At 49.6% G+C, this 13605-nt stretch overlaps 1 protein-coding gene across 1 annotated transcript in view; it reads left to right on the top strand.

Moving 5' to 3' along the window:
- Positions 1-6508, top strand: part of MAD1L1 (MAD1 mitotic arrest deficient-like 1 (yeast)) — a gene marked incomplete at its 5' end in the record, with an annotated part of 322697 nt that extends 316189 nt beyond the window's left edge. Inside the window, one exon of the mRNA XM_009866589.1 lies at positions 6350-6508. Within this exon, the coding sequence (XP_009864891.1) occupies positions 6350-6508 (159 nt within the window). The remainder of the gene's footprint in view (positions 1-6349) is intronic.
- Between the last annotated feature and the right edge of the window lie 7097 nt (positions 6509-13605).

Raw genomic sequence — 13605 nt, 5'->3', positions numbered from 1 at the left:
TAGTGGCTACCTGGGGACCTGGTATTTGAGCAGCGTATGATGCTTAGGAGAGATTGATTGGTGAGGCGTAACTCAATTGGGGGATATTGATAATGATATCATCACCCGAGAGAGCCAAGTTTGAGCAATTAAATCTCAAAACATCGTGTTTCGGTTGTTTTAACTTCAGCAGGCAGTTTCCACACGTACACAGATACATGCACACAGAAACGCTTTCGCTGGGTGTTTGCTGGGCACTCCAGTTTTTCGGCTGGCTCTGTGCTTGGTGGGCTGCCTGTAGTGACCCGTCGTGGTGATTTATCAGCTTTGCAACCTGGGGAGAGGATACCAGCCCACTCGGCATCGCTGCTTCCCCCTTCAACATGTGCACGTGGACAAGGCGGCCTTTGACATTTAGAAAAATCTCAGCATCTGAAGCAAGAGGCAGAAACAAAAGGATTTTCTCATTTAAAGGTCAGAGCCCGCAGCTTCTTAAAAGATGTTTTCAAATAGGTTTGTTGGGCTGTGACAGGGTTTTGGTGTATTAATGGGTGCCAAGGTAGGTGGTGGGCGCTGTGAGGAAAGCATCAGAGGGAGGCGAGGGGCCATCAGAACCACTAGTGTGCCCAGGGCGCGTGGTGGCAGTGGCTCGGTGGCACACACGGCCGTAATGCTATGGAGGTTTCGGGAGGTGATCAGATGGTGCAGCCAACCCCAAGGACTTCTGCTGGTGGAAAAAGGCGCTGGGAAGAGGGAGCGACTGTCCCACAGGAGGAGGAGGTCCGAGGGGTTCAGATGAGGAAGGCCAAAGGGATCGATCTGGCATAACCCACATGGGAGTGGGTGGCACGCCTGGCTTCGAGCTGGGGTGAGGAGCACCACAAGACAAGGGAAATGGCAGTAAGAACCAGGGCAGAGAGAGGAGAATGTGGCCACAACGTAGTCGGTAGTGCCAGAGGAGCCTGTGGAGCTGAACAGAGCAGGGAGCAGCTCGGTGGGGAGTCTCAGTGGTGAAGCCGTGGTGCCCTTTCCCTCGGCACGCGTGGGGCCGTGTGTGTTCAAAACAGCTGTGCACAGGGACACAGCACGGACAGTGATTTATGGAGGGAGCAGAGCAGATGAGACGGTGCCTCCACAATGCATTCACTGAGTAAATGTCACATTTTGACCTCTAATACATCTTAGCGTTGAAAAGTACTGTCTGCCATAGAGCATGGCTGAGCACCATCTGCAAAGCAAAGGCTTGTGACCGTGCCAAGGGGTGGAAAGCCACTGTGGCAGCCCTGCCGAAGCCTTGGACTTCATCCTTCCTCACACTGTGGAGGTGTTTGAACTGAGATTCCCAAGGTGAGACTCACCTCTCTTCCTTGCTGTGCCTGGCACAAAGTTCCACCATGACTGTTGTCAGCTCGCCAAAACCCATTCAGGAAGTCCACCTCTGGCACTTGGCGGAGGGTATTTGAAGATGCAGGAGCACATGTCCTGCGTGGATCTCATCCCCAAAGGCAGTTGTACTTTCTCAATGTGGAAATCAGAGGTAGAATATCCCCACTTCGTGCTGAAATCTCAAGTTCTGTTGAATGCTGAAGCCCTCGTCTCCCTGTTTCTGCATTTCTACCCCGTGTTTTCTCATGGTAACACATCTCCATGTCAGCCTTCTCTTTGGGACATGCAACTACCCTCTTTTCAATCTTATTCCAGAATTTGAAGGTCTACGGGACATTGGGTCTTATGCTCAACCAGTATTTTTCAAGAAGCATCCTTTGTGTGATTAAAGTCACACCACATGCCAGTTTATAACTGATGGCACTTTTGGAGCCAGAGTAGGGGCATCCATTGTTTTTAGCTGCCAAAATATATCAGAGAGAAGAGGAAAAGGGCATACAAGAAACTAAAAAATTGGTGTATTTAGTTCAGAGAGCACTTCTGAACCATAAATTAGCTTGTAAATGACAGAAGGAGAGACCGTCACACCTTTGGCGTAGTGACCTCTCAGCTGTGGAACAAGCAGAGAAGTAAATGCTGGGACTTGGCTTTCAGGGAGGGTTTCTGTGCCACAGCAACTTGGGGACAAAGAGCCATCTCAGCAGAATCAGTGCAGGCAGAAGCCCTGTACATGTTATGTTGAAGAGGCAACGGTTGACGGAGCCTCCTTTGCGGCATTACCAGCCCAGTCTGGCCAGCTGCAGGTCCATCCTTCAGCAGAGAATTTTGGGAATGCCTCTTGCTCCTCTGCACCTTCCACATTGCTTCCTCCTTGCTGAGATCCTTTTGGAAAGAACTCACTTTTCTGCCACGCTGGTGGTTACTTAAGAGACTTTTATATGTATATCTAAACTATAAAGCCTTGAATAATTTACTCTTTTCCAGGGTTAAGGGGAAGATGTATGATGTTTCCTTCTGGCAGGCGGCAGCTGATCTTGATTCTCGTGGAAAAACAATTGTACTTAATGGCTTCTTTCTCCGAGCAGATCCAGGAGCAGCTACTGCAAGTTTATGTCACCATGTGGTAAATAGACCTGTCTTCTTGTGTTTTACAACACAGTGAAATCTTCCCGCTGATCTGATTGCTCTATGGGGTAGCACAGCCTGCCAGGAAGAAAAACAGGGCATCACCCTTCAAATCTATGGCAGGAGTCACATCCCCCCAGCAGCAGAACCAAGGCTGCAGTAACATGGGCCAAAGATTGATCTGCATTACTTTTCTAGAAAAGGTCCCAACAGGCCTTAAATCAGACTGAACTGGCTACGGAGCTTAGCAAAGCTAGAATCTTTCCTTTTGCAAGTATTTGGGATCTGAATAAAACATAACGTAGACCTGAATCTCAGTAGTTTACTGAACCAGGCAGATTTTTTCCATGAATTAGAAGATACCAGTATAGGTCTATGGAAAGAGTACCTGTGAGATGGTATTCTCAGAGTACTCAGCCTCAGCATCCTGAGCTGCTCTGTGCTCAGGGAAGCCAGGGGTGTGGGGGGAATATCTGTGTCTCTGGCAAAGCGCTGTGCTTGGCTGGCTCAGCACGACGAGGAAAGGGGGGAGTGGAATCTAGTGGTGGTCCCCAAAGTCTCCGCTTGGATTGACTTCTCTACGCATGACTGCAGGGCAGATGGGGGTACTCAGGCTCAGCTTTTCCTTTGATCCCGTGTGTTTGGTTTGACTCTAAAACTTGATGCTTTTTCTTTCACGCTTCTCTTTAAAAGCAACAACACGCTACAGTGATGTAGCTCCGAGTAAGACTCGTCAATAGTGTTGGGCACAGAGTAGTTAGGGCTGGGTTTGGCATGCTCTGTTCTCTTCTGCCCCATTCCCACCCATGAACTGGTCCCGTGGATCAATGATACTTGCTCAGGTTCCTCAGCTTCACGTTTTCTTTTTAGATTGGCTTGGGTGGCTTTTGGATTCATCTAAACTTAGAATTTCCAGGGATGCATCCCTGGGGTGAATGATGATTGCATTACATGGAGTGTGTCACGTGGAAAGTTGGTATGTGCTGTCACCTGCAAGTTCTTGTTAGCAAGAGTTGCATCCAGGAGTCTTTCTTTGAAGGTTGAGGCATTTTTTTTAATCTAAAAAAAAAATTATTAAAAACGAGCGGCAGGAGTTCCAGCTCTGAGCTGTGAAGAGTAGAACTCAAGCGCCCTTACAGCTTTGAGCTGCTGGAAATTTCATCTTTATGTCTTTCATAAATCCATATATTTTTTTTGGAGCTGGAGCGGTAGGTATGCTCTGCATTGATCCCAAACAGCGTGAAACAACCGTAGCCTGCAGCGTTCCTTCAGCAGAGCATCCCCTCCCTTGTCATGTCCCCTGCTCGCTGCCGATCCCACGCAGCCACCCCAGCGGTTCCCTCTCTGCCGGCAGCTCGCTGGGTGCGCCAGGCAAGCTGCAGACTTGGCCTTTGAAAAGAAATCCCATAAATTAATGGGAATGTATTGCTATTGTTCTGTATAATCTCTTTATTTGTAAAGCACATGATGCAAAGGTACTCCTGCTGTTGAACTCAAAGCAACAAATCTATCTATATATCCCAGTCTACACTACATTATGAAGAGATACGTGAAGAAAAAAAAGCAATAGAAATAAATAATAAAACAGGTAACAATGATAGCAATTCTAAACACTCACGGAAAAAAAAAGTTTCTATATTTCTGTAAAAGCAGTGTGAGATTGAATGAACTGAGCTGCAAGTGCATCCATCCTCAGAGTTAGCATGTGAACATCTCCTGGCAGAGGGGGAATTGCCTTTTTTCCAAGGCTGCCTTCTCGCCTTGTTCAGAAGAGAGCATAAGAATCCTGGGTGCAATGTCTGGGGTTTGGAAGATTTTTGGGGGGTTTTTGGAATTTCTGGAGTTCCTGGGGAGATGGAGGCCATGGTGGGGGAGGACAATGCCCCCCTCAACCATCTGACAACGAAGAGCAACCACAGTCCTGTTGAACTCAGTGGGAAAAAACAGCCTTCTCAGAAGCACGTTTTTGTTCATGTAACTTTCTCAAACATTATTCTTCTGCCTCTGCTGAAGGAGGAAACTTGGGTTATGAAGAATAATAGAGAGAAATTAACATTAATCTCACAAACAGGAAATTATTCAAATGTAGCCTTTACGCGCAATGCCAGTGAGTTCAAAGTAGAGGGGAAATTTAAAACATTTATGTTACTCCATTTCCAAGATCATAAAACACAAGCAAATGGTCTGGCACTGGATGCTAAATTTCTTAAGGAACTCGCTTTAATTAATTAAACTAGTAAACCAATTAATGGATTTACTTGTAAATTCTTAGAAAATTAATTCTGTGCCCAAAGAGTGTTTTAAATCTGCGAAGGAGGCAGTGTGTATTTCATACAGAGCTTGAATTCCCATTTTAGAAGAATCCAACTCAACGCTGACTTTGGAGACACAAGCGATGCGTTCATAATGCTTGGACCTTCCTCCAAAACCAGCGCTTCCCGGCAGCTGAATCGGGGGGATGTATTTGCAAAACAAAACTGGTGCTGCTTGCACAGCCCCCAGCCCCTGTCCTAGCTCCGTGCTACGCGGCAGCCTCTGGCTTTACATGGAATGTGGATGTCATAGAATCATAGAAACATTCAGGTTGGAAAAGACCCTTGGGATCATCACGTCCAACTGTGCATCCAGCTGGCTCCTTCACCGGCCATCTCTGCCCTCCTCCTACTTAAAACCTCTTTAATCCGACCCAGCGGTACCTCAGATGCGCAGAAAGCAAATCGGGTAACCCGGGTCAGCAGCAGATTAAAGCCCTGAGCATCCTTTGCAGTTGCTGAAAAACAACTGAGCCAAAGTGGTGGGGATTTAAACAAAAAGCTAATTTACTTTTCCATGCAGAAACCTTGTTCAGATTCCCTGCCAGGCTCAGGGGTGATGGGGCCATCTTCGGTACCTCGAGCTCTTCGCAATCCAAAGTGACACATACATGAAAAGTTCGTAATCAAATGTGTCCAGGCTCCTGAGAACACAAAATCAGAGACAAGCAGGTTCCCAAGGGTTCTCAGCAGTTATCACTTCCCTTCTTTCCTAGCAGGTAAAGCCATGTTTTTCCCTTCACGTGGCAATCTGGCTCTGGCTCTTGGCATCCGTTGGTCGGGGTGGGGGGCTACCCCATCCCTGCCTGCCCCAGGGGGATGCCAGCTTTGCCCAGTGCTGCCCTGCCTTGGCTCCGAGGGGAAGCAGAGCTGCAGAGCAATTAGGAACGAGAGCATTTTGAAGAGGAAAATGGCAGGGGAACAAAAATTAGCATTTGCACTGTGATGTTTTTGCTGTTTATTAATAAACAAGCTGCTCCAGGGGCAGGGGAGGCTTCAAGCATTCCTTAAGTCTCTTGCTTTTTTTTTTTCCGCTTGTTTTGTATGTTACAGGAGATTTGTAATGTCTTCCCACATGTTGAGTTTCTTATTTTCATGAGAGCATCTATGGAATAATTCCTCTGGAGCTGTCAGCTGTGCACTGCAGGGCTGATTTAAACATCCAGAAACACTTTAGTGATACGGCGTGGATCAGCAGCTCGTTGAGGAGTTGTGTTAATTAGCAACAGGTCTGCTTCCTCCTAGAGAAGCAGAATGACTTCTGAAATAAGCCTTTTCACGGAGGGAAAGCATGTAGCTCCTGCCACCCAAAACCTGGGTGGTGATGGCGCTGGTGACCCCAACATGGGTGTCCTGGTTCTGCAGTGGCAGCACGGCTGCCCCTGGTGACAGCCTGGTTACAGCAGCACGGCAGAGGATAACGTGTCCTTGATTCCAGGTAGATCCATGCTGAAGGAGTCTTTGGGGTGACACCGCTAGCTCTGCCCTGCATCACGGGAGGTCAATTAAAACCCTACTCTATTAATGGGTTTGTTCTTTCCCCTCAGGCCTCCAGCTCTTCAGGTGGAAAAATGCAGCTTCTGGAAACTGAGTTCTCAAAAACCATCCGGGAGCTCATCGAACTCCACCTGCTTCGCCAGGACAGCATCCCGGCCTTCCTCAGCGCCCTCACCCTCGACCTCTTCAGCCGCCAGACCATCGCTTAGCGTCCCACTGCCAGCCACCAGCCAGGTGTGGAGCACTCCTGGGCAGGACACTTCAGGTAGCAAGGACAAATTCCCCCCTTGATTTGTGGTATTGGTTTGCTTCTGTTTTTCAGGGAACTCCTTCTTCTCCCTTCTTTCATGATGATTCCCAAACCCCACCAATTCCTCTGAAAAGCATCATTTCCCTTCTGTGGGAGGACGAGTCTAACTCCATCCCAAGGCTCTCCCATGCCAAGACCCAATCCCTGCCTTTGAACTGGGAAATGTGTTCATCACTGCCAAGACTGTCTCACCATCTCTCTGGGCATATGGTGGGAACTGCTGGTTTGAGGAGCCACAACATGACCGTTCACAGCTTTTCCCAACAGGATCCCCAAATCTGGGTCCCAGCAGAGAGATGAGCTTTGCGGGAGGCTGGTGCATCCTGCCCCCGTGGTCATCCTTTTCTGATGGGAGCCAAGGGTTGGTCTCTGAGGACAGGGACCTGGGGAAGGATCAGTCATGGGTAGCAGGTTCTTTGCGGATACCTTCTGCTCTTGCAAACAGCTCATCACTCAGCAGGGTTGAAATTATTTTCAAGATATCCAGTTACCTGAGTCTGCCATCGCTCAGCAGACAAGCACAAGCATAAATGGCTGTTTGAAGACCCTATACCTGTGTTGACACCTCCGTGTTTTGTGGTGTGCTCAGATGTCACTGGCATGGTTTTTGTTCCTCGCTGAGACTTTTGGGCTCTTGATTATCTCAGGACTGCAGAAGGTGGGGGGCGTTCTTTGGGGTGTACTCATCTTTCTGGGGGTCTCCCTCCTATCCTCTGTGGTGGATGGAGCACCCCCTGAAGTCTGACATTTTGTGGTACCATGGATGTAGCTCTTCTATCATAAGAATAAAGTGTCACTTCCCAAACTGGATGTCTGACTCCTTGCTTTGGGGTATACGCTGTGCTCCCCCTGCGCTGTCCCACATGTAAAGCGTGGCAATGAATCGTCCATCAACGGTCTGATGCTGGTTCTGTTTTGATAAGGGAGGACGTAGTTATCTCAGTTTTTTCCAAGCAAGCCTCACTCAGCTTGTAAACCAGATTAGTTTGTTATGAACTTGTGTGTATGTTGATTTCCTCTTGATACCAGCAGGAACGTACTTGCTAGGTTTGGAGAGGAGGTAGCAGTAAGCGGGCTACAGAGTTAGCTTAGAGGCTCTTAGTGGCTGCAGGGTTGGCCATGCGTGCTGGAGTCACCCTGGGACCTGTCCATGTGTCTACAGGCACAGAAGACAGCTGCTGTGGACCCAGCTGATCAGAGATGGAGGGACAAGCGTGTGCTCTGGGGAGGCTGCAGCCCCCATCTCCCCAGCCCTCCTCTCCGCAGCATTTGCAGGGAAGCGCAGTAGCAGAAGTTTGGCGTTTCCTCTTCTGCTTGAAGAAGTCCTGGTGGAAGATGAATTGCCTGACATGCTGTGCCAGGGGAACGCTCCCTGATTCATATGCGCGACGTGGCACTGAGAGTCGCCTTCCTCAGTCATGGGGAAAATGAATCATGACGTCAACCGCATTCGGCTCCTCCGCCAACACAATAGCGTATCCTGGCTGCCTCTGAAAATTTTTCTCCTGGCTCCTTGCAGGAGAAATGAAGTAATTAATAAGTTTACAATAAACCCTCTATCTTAGCAAAACACGAGTGAGGCGAGAAGTGATGCTGGAGAGTGACAAGGGAAAACACGTTCTGCTCATTGGAAAGTTGCCTCCCAAGAGTGAAAGGATAATAAGTTGGGGTAGAAGATGCAGTAGTCATCTGAGACGCCTTTGGTGGGGAGGAGAGACAGATAAATTACCGCTCTGCACCCCATTCTCCCAGCAAGACTGATTTGTTCAACTAAGTTTAATACAGCGGCACGGCTCAGGAGAGGTGTGTTGTGAGGACAGGGGCTTGGCTAGATGTGCCGGCGTGGTGCAGCACCCAGTCCTGCTCATGGCCTGGGATCTGCGGGGGGACCTGTCCTGCTTTGGCCAGCAGCATCCCTGCCCTGCTTACGGCCATACACTGCTGCACAGCGAGCAGGCTTGGCACTACGTGAAACTGGGACTTTTGAGAAGGTTGGCTGCTCTGAGGCTCACTGCTGGAGGCCTGAGAGCATTCATGTGGAAGGTTTGAGCATTGCAAAGCCACCTGGACCACCTGTGGGACACAGGTTTGCCCTAAGACTCCCCAGTTTCTCGCTCCAACGCCAAATTCAGGATGAAGCCCCAAACATACAGCTGTACCCTGCCCCTGCAGCAGCTCCCATCTCTGCCGACATCATTATACTGCTCATCTCAGCCATGACGGAGCTGCAAGGAGTAACTGCGATGCTGGATTTCACAGTGATTGCTCCTCCCATGCCGAGCTACCTGGGGCTCAGCAGCCCATCGTGGAGCTCTGCCACTGTGTTCAGTGCCCCCTGCACTCCCACCCCCCAGGGCACTGCAGGCAGAGACCCTGGTACAGCAGGTTTCGGCCTCCCCAGTTGGTGGGGGCACAGATCCCATCTGACTTCAGCTCATCACTTGCAAAGCTCCAGCCCTGTTTATGGAAAATCTCTTTAGAAAATCTTGGGCGATTGGTAATAAATTTGCAGTTGGTTGGAGGGGAGAGGCGGGAATGTTAACAAGTGTGCGTGTGCTCGCTGGGTCTCTGTGCATGCTCACTAGGTTTATGTGCTATAAGCTGTAAAATATGATTTATGAATGCACGGCTGGGGGACTGTGTGTGTCAGAGCTCTGTCTTGTTTGCAGTGATGCCTGAAGCTTCCCTTCACTCAAACTGCTTGTGAGCCCCTGTTCCTCTACTGATCAACCCTTTTCATCTGCGCACATATATAAATACCAAACAAGGGTAAAGAGCTGTCAAGTCCTGCCATATGGCCCTTGAAAGCAGCAGAGCTCTTGGCTAGGGCAGGTATTGCAAAGTTCATGCCTCCCCTAAGGCCATGTCTCTGAACCCGGAGCCTTTTGCTCCTGCTTTGTGCCTCCTGGTTCTTGGCATCATTGTGTGTTGGTTGCATGAGTCTCAGAGTTGTCCTGTAAGTGTGCGATGCCTGAAAAGGAACTATACAGAACATTTTGAGGTGAACCATGAGAAGGTTTGGGTTCATGGACATTAGTTATGGATCTTCTCCATGTAACGCTCTAGGAGGAAGGGAAGGAGAGCAGCGAAGAGCATGAAGCCCTGGGCTCCAGCTGGTTAGGAGAGCTGTGACAGAGGGGGACGAACATCCCCAAATACCTCCTCTTGTTGCTGCTGGGCTGGGAGGAGAGCTGCAGTGGCTCGTGGGGAACTGGGGTATGGAAAGTGATGGGGCAAGAGCGATACACCTCCTGGCTCTTGGATTTTCTGCCTGTCCCGGGACCGGCCAGCGAGGCCCTTCCGCACTGCAGGCTGTGTAAATTGGAAATACCGCTTCCCGATCGTGGCCTCCCAACACCTGTCAGCAGTGAAGGTTATCTGACCCCAAATGCAGCCGTACAGGGAGCCTGGATGGGTGGCAGCATCCCACCGGGGCTCATGATCGCTGGGGCTTGGACACAGCATCCCACAGCTGCAGTGCCAGCGTTGCTGCCGGTTCTCCACTCGCTACAATGCGCTGAAGAAGCACGGAGCAGCACCTGTCCTTTTCATTTCCCCAGCCCATCAACAGGCTGAGAGACAGCTGAGAACGGTGTGAGTTGGGCTGACACATCAAAATAATCCTCAGGGGAGAGAGGCAAAAGCCTTGCTAGGACATCTCCCTGGTAATGCCGGACTCTGCAGCCAGTGCTACTCGATGCAGGTCAGGTTTGGTTCCGTTAGAGCTTTTAGGTGTTCTGAGATGTCAGGAAAATGATGACAGTGTCAGATGCCAGGTGACCGTAGCTAACCACGGCACATTCTTGACGATGCAAGTGTAGTAGCTGGGGAGGACAGAACAGGCTCTCCGCGCTGGTGTAAATCACATTCGTGCTTGCCTGCTGTGACAGGAGATTTGGATTTAATAGCAGCGATGCTAAAAGTTGCATGATATTTAAAAGCTACAAAACGCGCCCACTCTGATCAGGGGAGGGTTATTAAATAAATAAATAAATAAAAAAATCAGCAAAGCTTTTTCACGAAATCTTTTTTAAATATTAAAATCCCATCCTTCCCAACAGGAAAGCTTTTCAGGCTAAGAGGAGCGACTGAACGGCATCTGATGATATCGCATTGACACAAGTGTCTAGAAAAATAGGGTAGGAATGTGTGATCTCTTCTGTAAAAGGAACCCTAGCTAATAGAAAATATGCTGATGCTACTTTTAATTTCATGACTCAGGTTTGCTGTAAAATTGATGGGAATCTGTGTTGGAGCTCGGTTACATTAAAACAGTTCTCTGCTGCTTGGGATTTTTCCATTTCTTGTTTCTCTTTGGGAAGATTATTCTTGTAAATTTTTTTGGTACTCCAGGGACTCGTAGATGTTATTTGAAAGGGAGTGGTGATTCTGGCATCCAAAGCAAATAGGAGATTCTGCGTAGAAATCACTGGCCAAAGCCTTCGCTAAGGGACTGCTGCAGACCCCAGTCCTGTGCAGCCGTCCCAGCAGCTGCTCCTGCACCTTCCACCCACGGTGGCTTGTTCTCCAGGCTTCCTCATGTGCATGTTTTCCCTCAAAGCAAATGCAAGGGACAAAACAGAAGGAAAACACACTTTGAAGAAAATGCTGCTGTGTAAGTTAGGGAGCACAAAGGCAGCAGCTTGATCCTGGAGGGCTCGGAAGCAGCTCACGTCTTTGGTCTCTACCCAAACCATGTTCCTCCACCAAAGCACATTCCTCTCCTACTTCCCCAACATGAGATGAAGCACCTCGCGGCCCGTTCGTCTTCTTTGTGTTGTTTCCTGGCCCCGAGCTCCAGTGCTGATGAGTTTATTAGTGTTGCTAATTTTACCTGATGCTGCTTCCTTCTCTTCGTGACAGGTTGCGATTTTTTGAACTCTTAACTGATTGAGCTCTCTTTAATATTCCCTGGTTTACTTTGAATTCTTGTTGTTGGCTGTTGCTTGTTGTGGTTTTGGTTGTTTCCCTTTAATCCTCCCACTGCCTCTTTTTCCTCCCTGGTCCCTCTGATGCCTCTTCAACCTGGAACAAAGCCAGAGACCATCAGGAGGTCATTGAAACACAGACGGTTGCTGGATTTAAATAAGAACTAGATAATTTTATGACCATTAACAAGATTCGCTGCTATGCAAGCTAAAATAATAAAAGCAATCATATCTCATGGTTCGGGGAGCAAGTTGATTGCCTGTAGGGACCGAGAAGGTAATTCTACATCCCTGTCTCCCCTCAAAATGCAGTGCAGTTGGCAAACTGCACCAGACAGGTCAAAGGGCAGGGGGATGCACGTGCCAGAGGACGTGCAAGGCACAGGGCTTGGCTAGCAGGTGAGAGCATTTCCCTTGTCTCCTCTGTCATCATGCTCCTTTTATCTGGTGATCAAAAACTGCTGGTGTCAGTGTGATGATACAGGTCCTGCAGGCTGGTGAAAGGCTCCAGAGTGTGGCGGGTGAACCTTTCCTCTCTCCATGGGCCTCTACTGGGTAACATTTGTGCCGTACCATTGCAGGCACTTGGCTTTGCTGGTGGTGGTGGCTCGTTCATCTGTCCCCATAACCACTGTCAAGAAGTGGTGTCTCTAAAGAGAAATTAAGAGCATGAACCTCACTTAGTTCCTTTGCTTTGGACATGCCTCCCCCTCCCCGTTGACTATGAAGTGCATGAGGGAGAGCAGCCTTATTCACAGCGGGGTGATGGTAAATCACACTGTCCCTCTTCCAGTGCTTCTCCCTGCTGTGGCTCACCCAGCCCCTCTGCGCGCACATGTCTCTCCACAGCTTGTTTTGGGAGTCACGCTCCAGCCCTTGGGGAGATACGTGCTAAGCTCCCGCTCCGATCCCGCTGTTCAGTGGCAGAGCTGCCCCTGCGTGGCATGCTCTGAAGTGACAGCTCCTCTCTGTGAGTCCTGGGAGGAGAAGGAGCAACCCCGGAGAAGAGGAATGAACCAAACCCTCAGGGAACTGAGACACTCATCCCAGCAGCCACGCTGAGACAAGGAGGAATGCGAAAAGCTCCCAAGATCACACTGGTCTCTTGGGTGGAGCCATCCTGCCGATGGTGGATGCCTTTGGGTAAATCTGTAGGTAACACTAGCACTTCATTTCAATGCTGGAGTCTCCTGCCCAGTGCACCAGTACCCTGGACGTCGATCCCTGGGCTCCTGTGGGCAGAGCATCACCTGTGTGCTTCCACCTGGCTTGTGGGACTCCTCACTCTGTACAGAGACCGCACGAACCCACCGAACCCACCGTGTCCTGCTGAGCTGCCAGCCCCGAGGTGAGGATTATAGTTCTGACAAAGCACTTGTTAGCTTTGTTAACTCATTAGGAAACGCCAAGTGCAGAATAGATCCTAGGCATGCTAATGACTGATTTTAAGGAATCACTGTGGTGGTAAACCATAATTAACAGTCTATAGCAACACCTTTTATCGAATTACAGGCAGTCAGAGCTGGGAGGCACAGGAAGTTGATGGGCAAGTCAGGAGCCACCAGCACTGACTGCCCAGCCCCAACAGGTGACCGCAGGGGAGGTTAGGGCAGTGTAGGCTGAGTTGGTTTGGCTGGTATCTCCCAACATATGCTGGCCACAGGCCTGAGAAACAGGGGGTCACATCCTGTACCCCCATTTGAACCGTCAGTATGGATGTGGAGTGGCGGTTTGAAGGTGCTTCTATAGAGTCTTGTCGCGGGTGTTCCCCGATGGCTTTGCTCCTGCAAAGGGAGTTGTCAGCTTTTGGGAGGTCAGTGCTCCTCACTGGTGAGGACGGGATCGCAGCCCCTGTGGGAAAGTGAGACATGTGGCCCATATCTGCATGACCTGTCTCCTTCCGCGTGCTTCCAGTTCAGCTAACCACCCCTCTGCCCCCCACATGTATATTTTTAATACAGAAGAAGTGCTCGAGGAGGATGGAAATCCCACCTGCATGGATGCTCAGCCCCAGTCACGCAGAGAAGGTGATTCTACAGGTTACCCTGAAACCCCAACCCCAAGTGCA

Source organism: Apaloderma vittatum, unplaced genomic scaffold (genome assembly GCF_000703405.1).
Source record: "Apaloderma vittatum isolate BGI_N311 unplaced genomic scaffold, ASM70340v1 scaffold4913, whole genome shotgun sequence".
In the NCBI taxonomy this organism is placed as follows: Eukaryota; Metazoa; Chordata; class Aves; order Trogoniformes; family Trogonidae; genus Apaloderma; species Apaloderma vittatum.
This window is presented reverse-complemented; position numbering and strand designations above follow the sequence as displayed.